Source organism: Pelophylax lessonae (assembly GCF_965119305.1).
Source record: "Pelophylax lessonae genome assembly, chromosome: 7".
Classification (NCBI taxonomy): Eukaryota; Metazoa; Chordata; class Amphibia; order Anura; family Ranidae; genus Pelophylax; species Pelophylax lessonae.
This window is the reverse complement of record NC_138774.1, coordinates 188,042,496-188,059,111: the sequence shown is the minus strand read 5'-3', so window position 1 is coordinate 188,059,111 and position 16,616 is coordinate 188,042,496. Positions and strand designations below refer to the sequence as shown.

Sequence of the window (16,616 nt, the reverse complement as noted above, 5' to 3'; positions counted from 1 at the left end):
CTTGCTGCCCCACAGCTGATTTGGTCATGTCAATGAGGCCTATACATTTAATGTGTGTTTACATTAGACGGCTTACAATCTGCCAAGCTTCTGATGCAATAAAATGTAATAGGATATTTCTGTGCCTGTTGTGAAATTGAAGGTGAATTCCTCCACGATGCCTACAGCTACAGAGGTGAATTAGGTTTTGTTTTAAATAGCTTTTTTGCTTGTGCAGAATATTCTCTCTTCAAATTTTCTTAAAGAGGAGGTGTAGTCAGTTTTCTGAAAACTAAAAGTCAGCAGATTTAAAAATTGTAGACGAAGACTGCGGAGGGAGAACTTCCAATCAGATCGCTTAAGTGATCCAAGTGGAAGTGGGTACCTGTCAAAGCCAGGTACCAGCGCCCCCCCCCCCCCCCAAAAAAAAAAAGCCAAAAGTCAAAGAGGAGACCTTAAAGCAGAACTTCCCCCATTTGGGTAGAGTTCCACTTTAAATTCCTTTACGGTCAAGAAAAATGTGGCAATGTATACACAAAGGGAAAGTCGCAGTACATCAAGAGGGCATCTACCCCAAGGAGTTTGGATCACAGGTCCAAAAAAAAAAAAAGTAAATAAAAAAAAAAAAAAAAAGTAGAATCGGCAGACAAAAATTCCAGAATTCAGAACTGTCAATTTCTGGCCAATGAGGAAACACCAAACAGTCTGTGCTAGACTGACTTCAACAAAGTGCAGGTGTCACAATATGGCTCCGCTGAACCCCTGATGTCTCCTTAACTACTTGCCTATATACCCCCTTCCTGCCCAGACAAACTTTCAGCTTTCAGTGCTCTGATGCTTTGAATTACTCAGTCATGCAACACTGTACCCATATGAAATTTTTGTTCTTTTTCCACACAAATAGAGCTTTCTTTTGGTGGTATTTAATTAGAACTGATAGGGTTAAAACACCATTAAAGCGGAGTTCCGGGCACAAAATCGATATTTTTTTTTTGTGCCCGTCCGCTTCTTCCCCTTAACCTGAAACAGAATTGGATAGTTAGATTTTTTTTTTTTTATTCACTCACCTTGTAATTGAAGATCGAAGATACTCACCTAGTCTTCACTTCCTCCCTCAGTGCCGTGGCTCACCCGTCACTTCCTGGCTTGCACTGATTCCTGGGAGCTGAACGTCATCGCTCCCAGGAATCAATGCGACGGCACCGGCCTCGCTCGTCACTTCCGGGCGACGCCGCATTCCCCTGCTAAACAGCTTCTGGGCATGCCCAGAAGCTGTGGAGGAATGCGGCGCCGCACCGGAAGTGACGAGAGGGGCCGGTGCAGGCGCATTCTGGGACAAGAAGACGCGGAAGAAAACACAGAAGAGGACCGCGCCAGCTTCAGCTGCCCACAAGAGAGATGGCAACGCCGTGGAAGAAATTTTATAAGTAAGTATTTCTTCTAAAAGGTAAGTGCGAACCGGGACAGATCAGAGGCTAGCCATTGTGGAATGTGCTAGCCCTGACTGTCCCGGGGGTATGTTCAGTGAAAAATGACTTCTGTGCCCGGAACTCCGCTTTAAAATCTAGTTGGTAATGTTAAACACAGTAAATTATGTTTTTGAACCTGTTTTCACCATTGCAGTACAGTAATGAGCCTTACGTGTGTTGGTGCAAAGAGGTGTCATTCTGTCTGTACGGCACCCCTTTGCATTATGCCAAATGATATTCGTTGCAGGCTTGCACACTACAATGGACAATCACACTTGTAGAGCACTTCATTACAAGTAGTAGTACATGCACCTTATCTGAAACATTTTGGTGCTTTGAGTAGCCCATTAAATAATGCAGCGCACCAGAGTGTGGGAGAGCGAGCAGGGGAGCCGCACATCATGAAAATTTAGCATCACTGTGCCTAGGAGAGAAAGGTGTTGCATTCAACTGCCTGTACAAATCAATGACAGGTTGTGGCTGTACACTGGGAATCACACATCCAATCATTTACTTGCAACTAGGAGCCAACTCATCCACCCATGTACTTGGTTTGTACAGATAGCTGTTTGTAACACCTTGGCACGGAATAAGATGCTAGTTTTTGCTGGTGTACGGCTCTCTGCCCCTGTGTGAATGAGCCTTAAACTGCCTTATTATGGCTTGTTCACATATGTGGCAGGGAGGCAGTAGAAAAATTGGCAGTTGAGCTGCAGTTTAAAGCTGGATACACACTATACAATATTCCTTAGATTTTTTACTTTAGATTTACCAAAACCATATAATATGAGATCAAACCTAAAGACTTTCAATTTGTATGCAATCAGACAGGCCCTTCCGCTACATAGTTGAAGGTAAAGCCCCGTACACACGTACCGATTGTCGGCCGAACGATCGGCCGTCTTTTGTCCGGTGCTGTCCTGTCGGTTGAAAAGTGCTAAAGACTGCACACAAATTTTGTCGGCCAACAACAGCCGACTGCAGAAGTGATGTCATGTGATGGTTAACTTTCCGTGTGTTTTTTCTTCTCTGAGCATGCCCAGTCTTGCTAATCTGCTGTTTGTCGGCCAAATTCTGTACTGACTGGCAAACAATCGGCCGTTCTGGTGACGGCCAACAAAAATTTTAAAGTCTGCACACCAGATTCTGTTCGGCCGAAAATTCGCTGTCGGTTGTCGGAAGCATCATACTAACAAGCCGACAATCGGCCGATCGTTCGGCGGCCGAATATTTACGGCTGACATTCGGTACGTGTGTACGGGGCTTAAATCTGAAGTAAATCGAACAACAAAGGTTGTATAGTGTGTATCCAGCTTTACTCTCACCCTTAACCTAACATTGCTGCAGGAGGGGGATTCTACATGTGCCTCAGTGTTTTGCTTTGTGCCATGGCAAATATTTACCCCAGCCCCCCTTCAAATTTGGTGGGCAGAGTTAAAACATGCAGGAAGGAAGCAACATATTGCCTTCCAGCCACCTGCTCTCTAAAAAGCAATCTACCGTGGATCACTTTTCAGAGGGATGACAAGTGTAAAAGAGCCATAATGCATTTCAAAGAAAGCATACCTTACCGTTGTCAGGCAGTGATTTTGTTTTACAGGTTTTTTTTTTTGGGGTGGGGGGACATTCAAAAACACATGCAGGAGATGAATTAAATACACACACTAAACTGTATCCATAGTCACAACACACGTGGGGGCACCTCAGTAGCTAGGCCAGGTGTCCTGATTGGATTTATAGTCAGGGCCTGTTTACACCACAATCCTCCCATTTGTTGTAAAGTTCCACATGCCTGTATACTGTGTATATTATATATATATATATGCATTTGTAGAGTGTTTGAGGAGCTTTTGCAGTGTTTTGGTTACCTTTTTGGGTTTTTTTACTTATTTGTATTTAGGTTTTTGCAATGTGTTCATGCAAATTTACATGCATTTCATGCTGTACTTTCTTTAAACACACATGAAAGTATATAAATAGAAACCAGGCACACTGAGGTACATTTTTATTATGTGTTCGTACTTGGTTTAAAAAACGCCTTAGACTGCATCTGCAGTAAAGTGGACAAAAATCTCTATTCCTGTTTAGAAAACTGATGGCGTGCGATTTACTGATAAATAGAAGAATACAGACTGGAGAGGCCAATTCTAGAGCAACACACACACACACATAGCAACAGCAGCTCACCTGCCAGGCCCAGCGCCCACAGGCCCCCACCAAGGTCTACTCACTACCTCGGTGTCAGTGCGCCACCTGCTGGATGGAACAAGGAACAACAGCAGTCGCAGCTCACAGTCACCTGATAATTCGGTTATTACTGCGAGAATTATCAATGCAACAGCAGAAGCGTTCTCGTTTCTGTCAGGAGGAAGAATACGGTGCAATGTTACCGAGCGTACTACTATGTTGCAGGGTGTGTAGCCGGGCACGGGAAGAATATCACCGTGTGTTTTATATCAAATGATATATAGCATATATACACATTGTACAGAAGTCAGTCATGGCACAAACTACGCATGTACCTCAGTGTAAGGACGGAGCATGCTTACCTCACCGCACACACTTCCCGCCGCCCCTCCCGCTCACACTCAGCCCCGCCCCAACTGGCAACTGCTCCACCCTGTCCAGGCACGCCCCCCCTGATCAACTCTGTTCAGGTGAGGTTCAGATCCGCTCTCAGGTACGTGCTCTAGGCTGCTCTATGAATTCTATTCTACATAGAACTCTGTGCATGGGGAGACTGATATACCTCTCCTTATATATACTATTCTTCATATAACTCTGTGTATGAAAAGACTAATATACCTCTTATATATTCTATTCTTCATATAACTCTGTGTATGGGCAGACTAATATACCTCTCCTTATATATACTATTCTTCATTTAACTCTGTGTATGGGCAGACTAATATACCTCTTATATATTCTTTTCTTCATATAACTCTGTGTATGGGCAGACTAATATACCTCTTCTTATATATTCTATTCTTCATATAACTCTGTGTATGGGCAGACTAATATACCTCTTCTTATATATTCTATTCTTCATATAACTCTGTGTATGGGCAGACTAATATACCTCTTATATATTATTTTCTTCATATAACTCTGTGTATGGAAAGACTAATATGCAGTATCTCACAAAAGTGAGTACACCCCTCACATTTTTGTAAATATTTTATTATATCTTTTCATGTGACAACACTGAAAAAAATGACACTTTGCTACAATATAAAGTAGTGAGTGTACAGCTTGTATAACAGTGTAAATTTGCTGTCCCCTCAAAATAACTCATATACCTTGGTGTATGGAAAGACTAATATACCTCTTCCTATAGATTCTATTCTTCATATAACTCTGTGTATGGGGAGACTAACATACCTCTTCTTATAGATTCTATTCTTCATACAACTCGGTGTATTGAAGGACTAATATACCTCTTCTGATATATTCTCGTCTTCAAATAACTCTGTGTATGGGCAGACTAATATACCTCTTATTTTATATTCTATTCCTTATATATTACCAAAAGTATTGGGACGCCTGCCTTTACACGCACATGAACTTTAATGGCATGCCAGTCTTAGTCCATAGGGTTCAATAATGAGTTGGCCCACCCTTTGCAGCTATAACAGCTTCAACTCTTCTGGGAAGGCTGTTCACAAGGTTTAGGAGTGTCTATGGGAATGTTTGACCATTCTTCCAGAAGCGCCTGGCTCGCAGTCTGTGCTCCAATTTCCTCCTAAAGTTGTTCTGTCAGGTTGAGATCAGGACTCTGTGCAGGCCAGTCAGGTTCCTCCACCCCAAACTCGCTCATCCATGTCTTAATGGACCTTGCTTTGTGCACTGGTCCAAATCATTTGGTGAAGGGGAATTATGATGTTGGGTTGTTTTTCAGGGGTTGGGATTGGCCCCTTCATTCCAATGAAGGGAACTCCTTAAGGCATCAGCATACCAAGACATTTTGGACAATTTCATGCTCCCAACTTTGTGGGAACCGTGTTGGGATGGCCCCTTCCTGTTCCAGCATGACTGCACACCAGTGCACAAAGCAAGGTCAGTAAAGACATGGATGAGCGAGTTAGGGGTGGAGGAACTTGATTGAGTCCCGACCTCAACCCGATAGAACGCCTTTGGAATGAATTAGAGCGGAGACTGCAAGCCAGGCCTTCTCGTCCAACATCAGTGCCTGACCTCACAAATGCGCTTCTGGAAGAATGGTCAGACATTCCCATAGACACACTCCTAAAGCTTGTGTACAGCCTTCCCAGAGGAGTTGAAGCTGTTATAGCTGCAAAGGGTGGACCAATTCAATATTGAACCCTACAGACTAAGACTGGGATGCTATTAAAGTTTATGTGCGTGTAAAGGCAGGTGTCCCAATACTTTTTATAATATAGTGTACCTCTTCCTATAGGTTATATACTTCATATAACACTGTGTATGGGCAGGCTAATATACCTATTCTTCTAAATTCTATACTTTAAATAACTCTGTGTGTAGAAAGACTAATATATGTCTTCTTATAGATCAGTGGACTCAAGACTGTGGGCTGGATGTGGCCCTTTGTTTGCCTTTATCTGGCCCTTAGGGCACTATTCTTCCCACTGACACCAATGAGGCACTATTCTTCCCACTGACACCAACAATGGGGTACTATTCTTCCCACTGACACCAACAATGGGGCACTATTCTTCCCACTGACACCAACAATGGGGCACTATTCCCCCCACTGACACCAACAATGGGGCACTATTCTTCCCACTGACACCAACAATGGGCACTATTCCTCCCACTGACACCAACAATGGGGCACTATTCCTCCCACTGACACCAACAATGGGGCACTATTCCTCCCACTGACACCAACAATGGGGCACTATTCCCCCCACTGACACCAACAATGGGGCACTATTCCCCCCACTGACACCAACAATGGGGCACTATTCCTCCCACTGACACCAACAATGGGGCACTATTCCTCCCACTGACACCAACAATGGGGCACTATTCCTCCCACTGACACCAACAATGGGGCACTATTCCTCCCACTGACACCAACAATGGGGCACTATTCCCCCCACTGACACCAACAATGGGGCACTATTCCCCCCACTGACACCAACAATGGGGCACTATTCCCCCCACTGACACCAACAATGGGGCACTATTCCTCCCACTGACACCAACAATGGGGCACTATTCCCCCCACTGACACCAACAATGGGGCACTATTCCTCCCACTGACACCAACAATGGGGCACTATTCCCCCCACTGACACCAACAATGGGGCACTATTCTTCCCACTGACACCAACAATGGGGCACTATTCCTCCCACTGACACCAACAATGGGGCACTATTCCCCCCACTGACACCAACAATGGGGCACTATTCCTCCCACTGACACCAACAATGGGGCACTATTCCTCCCACTGACACCAACAATGGGGCACTATTCCTCCCACTGACACCAACAATGGGGCACTATTCCCCCCACTGACACCAACAATGGGGCACTATTCCCCCCACTGACACCAACAATGGGGCACTATTCCCCCCACTGACACCAACAATGGGGCACTATTCCTCCCACTGACACCAACAATGGGGCACTATTCCCCCCACTGACACCAACAATGGGGCACTATTCCTCCCACTGACACCAACAATGGGGCACTATTCCCCCCACTGACACCAACAATGGGGCACTATTCTTCCCACTGACACCAACAATGGGGCACTATTCCTCCCACTGACACCAACAATGGGGCACTATTCCCCCCACTGACACCAACAATGGGGCACTATTCCTCCCACTGACACCAACAATGGGGCACTATTCCCCCCACTGACACCAACAATGGGGCACTATTCTTCCCACTGACACCAAGAATGGGGCACTATTCCTCCCACTGACACCAACAATGGGGCACTATTCCTCCCACTGACACCAACAATGGGGCACTATTCCCCCCACTGACACCAACAATGGGGCACTATTCCTCCCACTGACACCAACAATGGGGCACTATTCCCCCCACTGACACCAACAATGGGGCACTATTCCTTCCACTGACACCAACAATGGGGCACTATTCCCACCACTGACACCAACAATGGGGCACTATTCCCCCCACTGACACCAACAATGGGGCACTATTCCCCCCACTGACACCAATGATTTCACATGAATCCTCCAACTAATACCAATGATGTGCGCCCCGAGAAACACCTGAAAAATGTGCAGCCCGCTTGCTGTGCCATTAATTCCTAATGGCACCCTAAAAGCAGTGCGCAGTCATGTGAGAAAATGAGCAAGGCTTATTTGTAGAAAAGGTGCAGGAGCTCCTTTGGCACATATGGCACGCGTAGGGCAGCCCATGCCAGGGAACGGGCTGCCTTATGCTGTTCTGCGATAAACATGCAAAAAAAAAAATCTTTGCTCAGATGTGAATGGAGCCTAACAAATAGACTTAAGGCTGAACTGTTATAGTCAGGGTTGCACTGATCCAGTATCGGTACCGATACCAAGCATTTGCAAGAGAACTCCTGTCTGAATCACATGTGACTTCCCCCGACTCTCCTGTGTGAACCCAGGCTTATGATAGCTACTTCAGTCTTGGTTCACACAGGAGTGTACAGACAGGAGCGATTCAGTCAGAAATTGCACTCCATTCCTGTTCAAATTGTATGCAATTCTTTGCAGTGCAATTTGAGCCTATTCATTTTGTATGGGCTCAAATCGCACCGCAAGTGTATCGGTAATGGCGAGTACTTGAGCACACGTATCGGTACTCGACATTAAAAAAACTATATTGGTGCAACCCTAGTTAAAGTGGTTGTAAACCTCAGACATAAAATATGAACAAAGCACATCATTCTATCGTGCGTACTTGTCTCAATGCAGAGCACTAATGCCCCATACACACGTGCAGATTATCTGCAGACTTTTGTCTGCAGACTTACCAAAACCATATAATATGAGGTCAAACCTAAACACTTTCAATTTGTATGCAATCCGGCAGGCCCTTGCACTACATAGAAAAGGTAAGTCTGCAGACAAAAGTCTGCAGATAATCTGCACGTGTGTACGGGGCATAAAGCCCCGTACACACGTACCGATGGTCGGCTTACAAATGTTCCTCTTTTCTCCCCGGGATGTCGGTGTCTGCTGAAAAGTGCAAAGACAGCACAAGGACAGCACAAGAATTTTGTCCGCCGACTGCAGAAGTGATGTCATGTAATGGTTAACTTTCCCTGTGTTTTCTATTTTCTGAGCATGCCCAGTCTTGCAAATCTGCGGTCTGTCGGCCGAATTGTGTACTGACAGGCGAACAATCGTCCGTTCTGGTGTCGGCATACAAATATTTTCATGTTTGCACGAAAGACTTTTGTCCGCGGATTGTGCGCAGACATCTGTCGGAGGCACCATACTAACACGCGTACAATCGGCAGATCCTTCGTCCACCGACGTTTGTATGCCGACGATCGGTACGTGTGTACGGGCCTTAAGACTGGCCATACATTATACAATTTTCTTACAATTTTCTATAGATTTACCTTCAATTATGTAGTACAAAGGCCTGCATAATTGGATACAATTGCAAGTGTTTTTTAGTTTTGACCTCATATTATATTGATTTTGCTAAATCTAACAGAAAATTGTACAAGGAAATTGAACATGTGTGGCCAGCCTAAGGGCTAACGCTGCATCTCAAAGCAGCTGCTCCTACAGGCTTTTTAACTTTTTTGAGCTCTCATTATTTTTCTGCCTGGAAACTGCCCTCCATGTTAGCCAATGTATCCATGCACACTATGGCTTTTTCAGCAGTTTACAGGCAGGAAAAACCCCCCACCAAACTCGTGTTTTTGAGAGGAGCTTTCAAGCAGAAAAGACGCCTAAGTGTCCAAAAACGCGCAAAAAGGCTCAAAAAAGCATGAAATCGCACAAAAAAAAAAAAAAGGAAAAATAGGCTGAGGGGAGGGTTCGCGAAAAAAAAAAAAACTCTTAAGGTTAAAAAAAGCACAAATAAGCTCAATGAAAATGTGAGAAGAGCACAAGCTTCCTTAAGCTTTTAGGCAGAGAAATAAAAGCTCAAATGCCTGTAAAAGCAGTTTTTTTTGAGCTGCTGTATGCATGAGCCCTAGTATCTTTTTGTCTGCTGCCTTGTTCTTCTGCTATGTGCATGAATCACTTCTGACAAATTTCCCTGACACCAAGAGAAAAAAAAGTGACAGGAGGGAGCTCCAGCACACAGCCTGTGACTGACAGCCGCAGCTCTGTTCCGGTGGGCTGTGTGAAGGGAGCGCGTCCTTTTCCTCCAATCAACTCTCAGCTCTCCTCACTAAGCTCTGCGGAGTGTAAATCAAGCTCCTGTCCCCCTGCTGTTTGGAAGCTCAGACAAGCTATATAAACTCTGCACTTCGAATAGCAATAGACAAAATAATACTTTGGATCAACCGTTACGATTTATGTAGAGGGATTTGTTTAATCTCTGTGTATCAGACTTCGCTGGGTATATGTGAGGGTTTACAACCACTTTAACACTTTCTTTTGAAGACCGGAAGTTCAGGGAAGCAACACTGAAAGAGCAGGGCCCAGCAGCAATAAAAATTGTAAACTGCAAGAGCTGGGGTAAGAATGTTACCAAATGGTTTACTGGAGAATGTTTATTTGATTGTGCTCAATCTAATACGTTAAAAAAATGCTGAGGGTTCAATACTACTTTAATCTCTATGTTATAAACTGTTCATGCATCAAAGATTCAGACCCCGTTCACACTGGGGCGATCCGACTTGCCGAGGCGACCTCACAGGTCGCGGCGCGCAGCTCGCACCGCGACCTTCGGAGCGGCCGGCACGGACTTCATAACCTTGAAGTCAATGCAGGTCGCTCCAAAGAAGCTCCGGACCCTTTTTCTAAGTCGGAGCGACTTGTGTCGCTCCTATTAGAACGGGTCCACAGCTTCTCTATGACAGGTCGCCCCAGTGTGAACGGGGGCTCAGAGTTATTGAAACGGGGTTGTTTACTAAACGCTGGGTATAGCAATGCCGCAAAACAGATATTGGCCAGAAAACTGCAAAAATAATTAGATAAATTGCTGCTCTGACTTTATTCTGTATGTTATCTTCATATCTACAGAACAGAAGCCTAAGGTAAGCATGGAGGACTGACGACTGGCATATACAGATTGAGGCAAGTAGCATATAAACTGATTCTTTGTGTATGATGGACAGATATTTTTTATTGTTTGAAGGACTTCTCAGAGCAGCCATACACTTTCTGATCAGCCTTTTAGGAATGACGAATTTGTCCTCTCTTAGTGCCAGTTCACATATATGCGATGCGGGAACCCTGCGAATCCACTGCGGGTTCCCGCATCACATTCAACTCACAGGCAGTTCACACTGCCATATGTGAATCACTGGGGGTGTCAATACGAATTTACCGACACCCCCAGATCAGTTCGCATATCGCAGTGCGAACTGTTATTTCGGACATGATTCGGATCGCATAATTGTGAACACCCATGCGATCCGATTCTGGTGCGGACCCAGAAAAAGCGATGCAAATTCAGCCTGGCTGAATCTGTATGGCTGAATTTGCATCGCACAGACATCGCATGTGATTTGCAGAGCAGTGCGCTCCGAATCACATGCAATGTCTGTGATCGCACATATGTGAACCGGGACTTAAAGATGAGCTTCAGGCTTCTTCAGAAAAATGAAATGTCATGAGCTACAAATACTGTAGCTTCCTTTAATATTATGAAGAAAAAATTCCCCTGAGAGGTGGGACTTTAAGGGCAACTTAGCATCCAATAATTAGTTACCCTCAAAGTCCCACCTCTCAGGGGAATTTTTCTTCATGTATATTAAGGAATGATGGCAACTCACATCCTGACAAACTGACGACTGGACAATCTTTTTCCTTTTAATATGAGGACACTTACCTGTCTAGGGATCCCGTTGTGTCTTCACCCGAGCCAATTTTTAAATCGGCTCTCGAGTGCTGCCACTGTCACCATCTTGGGTAAGGGAAACCACCAGTGAAGCCTTGCAGCTTCACACTCAGTTCGCTACTGCGCATCACGCTGCGCTTTGTGAATGGCAGGGGAAGGATGAGAGGACAACTTTGCTAGGGCAAAGTCAGCCGGTAGTGGGAGGGGGTACCTGTGAAAACTAGGTACCCGCCCCCCCCCCCCCCGAAGGGTGCCAAATGTAGCAGCGGAGGGGGGGAGGAGGCAAACATGCAGACCTTCCCCTTTTGGGTGGAGCTCCGTTTTTAGGTGACCATACACTATATAATCTGATTGCGCTTCTCCTTTAGATCTACCAGGTAGTGCAAGGGTCTGCCTTATTGGATACAAATTGAATGGGTTGTCCTGGTGGGTTCTCCTATTACATAGTGTTGGTAAATCTAAAGTAGATTGTACAATCAGATTGTATAGTGTATGGCCAGCTTTAAAAAGATGGATGTGACGTGTAAGTAACGTATAGCTCATCCCAGTAAATAATGGAATGTTTGCTGATCGATGTTGCAGAGAGTTTCCAACAAGCGTTGTTGTCATCTGGGAACTTTGTAAACATGTTGAGATTAATCAGAAACTCGTTCAGCTGAGCGGCGTGTGAGCGCGTCGCTGTGGTGACAGTTCACTGTACAAACACACCTCCAAACGGAAAGAGATTAGACTTCAAAACCACAAACCTCCCTATTTTTTCCTTTGTACCAGAATCATGTCTGAAAAGCCAGCCTGGGACACATCTTCCTTCCCGCAGTACAGCCACATGGAAGGTGAGGGTGAGAGTCTATTGTCTTTATAACGTTGTTAGATAACGGTAGGATCGGAATTCTGCAACAGCCCAGATAGTTTAGGAGAAGAGAGTTGGATAGCAGAAGAACAGAGTTCACCATCAATGCAAAGAATTTCAGAACAGGGAGATCCGGGAGAAACAAGTTCTTCAGCAGTACAAAATATTATAGAAGAGGGGAGTTATGCCTAGTACACACAATAAGTATTTTTTTTGTTCAATCCAGTGGGTGGAACAAAAATCCCCTCCCAAAAAATGGAGGAGCTTGCTGTACTAACTATGCAATGTTAGTACAGCTATCTCCCTGCTGTGCTATTGTGTTGTGACAGGGGAATGCACAGTATTTCACCAGAGCACAGGAGAAGAAACTGTGTCCTCCAGCAGTGCTGTGTATTTCAGTAGAGCACAGGAGAAGAAACTGAGTCCTCCAGCAGCACAGAGTATTTCAGGGGAGCGCAGGAGAAGAAACTGAGTCCTCCAGCAGTGCAGTGTATTTCAGCAGAGCACAGGAGAAGAAACTGCGTCCTCCAGCAGTGCAGTGTATTTAAGCAGAGCACAGGAGAAGAAACTGCGTCCTCCAGCAGCACAGAGTATTTCAGGGGAGCGCAGGAGAAGAAACTGAGTCCTCCAGCAGTGCAGTGTATTTCAGCAGAGCACAGGAGAAGAAACTGCGTCCTCCAGCAGTGCAGTGTATTTAAGCAGAGTACAGGAGAAGAAACTGCGTCCTCCAGCAGTGCAGTGTATTTCAGGAGAGGAGTATTCTATAGTCTTTCAGCAGCCTAGAGTATTTCAGGAGAGAAGAACTGGGTTGAGGAAGGAGCCTCCAACAGCAAAGAGTATTAATTAGGAGTGGAGAGTTGGATTTTGGATAAAACTGATTCCTTAGCAGAGGGACGTTAAAGCAGGCCATAGACTGTGGGATTTTCTTTTCTGCAACTGTGGCTTGCAGGGGGAAAAAATCACTACTTGGGTACAATCAGCCTGCTCATATATGGTTCCAATCTTGGCCAGTCCCAGCTGAACCAAGCAAGATCCAAACCATGTATGGCCGATTTTAAGCTCCATTCACACTTGTGCAACTTGTCATACGACTTTGGACATGGGGTGCGACTAGTTGCATGACAAGTCGCACCCCATGTTTTTTCATGACAGTCAGTCAAATATGTGCAACCTAAAGTCACAGCGACTTTAAAAAGATTTCTGCACTACTTTGATCCAACTTTTATGCCAATTGAGTGCCATTGACTGCAATGTAAACCCTCAAAAGTCACATGAAAGTTGCACCTAAATGTTATACATGCGACAGTTGTGCAATGGTTGTCCATTATCATTGTTCAAAGTCACATCCAAGTTGCATTCATCCAAAGTTGCATCAAAGTTGTGTCAGAGTTGCATCCAAGTTGCACTCCAAAGTCACAGGACTTTGGGTGAATGGAGCCTCAGGTAGCAGAAGGAACAGGTCCTTCAGTTTTTTCAGGAGAGAAGAGTTGGGTTGTGGAAGGAGCAGAGTCCTCCAGCAGCACAGAGTATTTCAAGAGAAGAGTGTTATTTAGTGGCAGAAGCAGAGTCCTCCAGCAACATAGAGTACTTCAGGAGAGAAGAGTTGGGTTGTGGAAGGAGCAGAGTCCTCCAGCAACATAGAGTACTTCAGGAGAGAAGAGTTGGGTTGTGGACGGAGCAGAGTCCTCCAGCAACATAGAGTACTTCAGGAGAGAAGAGTTGGGTTGTGGACGGAGCAGAGTCCTCCAGCAACATAGAGTACTTCAGGAGAGAAGAGTTGGGTTGTGGAAGGAGCAGAGTCCTCCAGCAACATAGAGTACTTCAGGAGAGAAGAGTTGGGTTGTGGACGGAGCAGAGTCCTCCAGCAACATAGAGTAATTCAGGAGAGAAGAGTTGGGTTGTGGAAGGAGCAGAGTCCTCCAGCAACATAGAGTTCTTCAGGAGAGAAGAGTTGGGTTGTGGAAGGAACAGAGTCCTCCAGCAAAATAGAGTACTTCAGGAGAGAAGAGTTGGGTTGTGGAAGGAGCAGAGTCCTCCAGCAACATAGAGTACTTCAGGAGAGAAGAGTTGGGTTGTGGAAGGAGCAGAGTCCTCCAGCAACATAGAGTACTTAAGGAGAGAAGAGTCGGGTTGTGGAAGAAGCAGAGTCCTCCAGCAACATAGAGTATTTCAGGAGAGAAGAGTTGGGTTGTGGAAGGAGCAGAGTCCTCCAGCAGCACAGAGTATTTCAAGAGAAGAGTGGTATTTAGTGGCAGAAGCAGAGTCCTCCAGCAACATAGAGTACTTCAGGAGAGAAGAGGTGAGTTGTGGAAAGAGTCCTCAGTAGCTCCGCAGTGGAGAAGAGCATTAGTGGCAGGAGCAGAGTCTTCCAGCAAGACAGAGTATTTCAGAGGAGAATTAGTATAGGGAGCCAAGTCCTACATTGTATAATTGCCTCGAAATGTGATTTAACATCTATATAAAAAGCATGTCTGGGAAGTTTCTGTCATGTTTACTGTGGAATAAACATTTCATGACCTGCGGTTTGCTTTCCGATGGCCCCAAATCCCTGCTGGCTAGCTCTGAGTTCTAAATTGAGGTTTTTTTTTCTCTAGATGTCTCCCGGGCGTGGGATAGCCTCATGGAAGCGAAAAATGTAGTAAGTAAAAAAAAAAAAAAAATGCCTATTCTGCTTATGGCAGCCAATCAGATTCTATCTACAGCTGTCACTGGTTACTCAGATTTACACCTCTGGTTTCTTTTCTACATTTTTTGTAAGGAAATTATTTTATTCTAATCTTCTGTTAATCTACTGTATTTCAGTCCAATGTGGTAAAAGAAGTTTAAAGTGTTACCCCAGCATTTCATATTCCTGACATGTTGTGCCATGTACTTGTGTGAGAAACTCTCCTGTTCTCTTTGTATTGCTTTCTTTATGTGAAATCCCCAGTGTTCCTGCTAGTCCTCTTGCTTTTCTGTTAAAAACTGACCACACCAGGCAGGAGAACACATCGTGGTCAGTTCTCTAGCTATGCAAATCCTCCAATCAAGGCCAGAAAGGCAAGTAATTGAATTTACTATTATTAGGTTGAAGAGACGGGGCCTCAGATAAGCACTATAAGCGCAATTATTCTTTAAATAGTGATATTTAGGGGTTGATTTACAAAAACTGGAAGTGCAAAATCTGGTGCAGCTCTCCATAGAAACTTTCAGTTTTTTTTTAGTCAAAGCTTAATTGAACAAGCTGAAATTAGAAGCTGATTGGCTACCATGCACAACAGCACCAAAGTTTGCACTCTAGTTTTAGTGAATCAACCCCTTAGTGTTTATTATCTTTGCCTGAGAGATACATTTACAAGATAAATCACCTGTGTTGTTTTAAAGAGACCCTGTCACTTGTTATAACCACAATCTTTTAGGCATTTTATTTACCTGTAAACACCTGAAAGCCCCGAGACTTGTGCTGGGCACCGCCATCTTGTTTGCGATGTTAGCAGCTCCAGCAGGCTCAGAGTGACACTCTATTATTTTCCTTTTTGCTCCTTTCCCGGGCTTTTTTTCAGCTGGAACTTGGTGGAACTTAGTTCCACAACCTTTGACTCTGGCCCTCTGCTCCCTGCTTACCACTATCACTTGTAAACACAGATTTCCAGCTTCGTTGTTTACAAGTGACAGCTTGTCTCCCAACCGCTCCCACAGATCTGATCTCCTGAGTGTCTCCTACTGCAGGATGGGGACAAGGGAGATGCAGGTGCCCGGGGGTGCAGTGCAGATGCCGACAACCCCAGTGGATGATCTCCCTGCAAGTGAGAGAGGTGGAGCCCCCTACAGTGTACAGGGTTAAGTTCCTGTACCTATTTTCTGAGAAAGAAAGCCCTGCTCATTTCTAGGGATGTAACGATATCAAAATCTAACGGTACGATACAATTTCGATATTGACCTCACGGTACGATATTTATTGCGATATTGTGGAAAAGCTCACGGTATTGTTAAATAGCACATTTTGGGCCTCATGCTCTTGTCCCCACTAGCACCTACTATGATACCTCTTCTGTTAGCACTGTCTTCTCAATGTGCTTACTCTGAGACTGTTACTAACAGGTGTTGTACTCATGTACTTCTGATGTCCATCCCATTCCACAGTGTTACCATATCTAGGTAGGTAATGTCTTATACAGCTTGGTAACACTTGTTTTGCAGAGTTCTGCAGCCAATTAGTGTTTTAACACTAGGACCGAGAGGCCATGTGTGGTTCCTGTGCTCTTTTGGTGTTATCCATCAGAAACCACTATTTAAGACCTCTACATGACTTCCTTGTAGTGAATGTGTCATTTATTTAGAACACAGAGAATGTCATGGGCTTGCTCTGCAGCA

At 44.9% G+C, this 16,616-nt stretch overlaps 1 protein-coding gene across 1 annotated transcript in view; it reads left to right on the top strand.

Moving 5' to 3' along the window:
• Positions 1-11,923: 11,923 nt before the first annotated feature.
• CCDC187 (coiled-coil domain containing 187) overlaps positions 11,924-16,616 on the top strand; it is a gene marked incomplete at both ends in the record, with an annotated part of 149,915 nt that continues 145,222 nt past the window's right edge. The window contains 4 exon segments of the mRNA XM_082264187.1: positions 11,924-11,936; positions 12,074-12,163; positions 12,166-12,246; positions 14,858-14,901. Of these exon segments, the coding sequence (XP_082120313.1) occupies positions 11,924-11,936; positions 12,074-12,163; positions 12,166-12,246; positions 14,858-14,901 (228 nt within the window).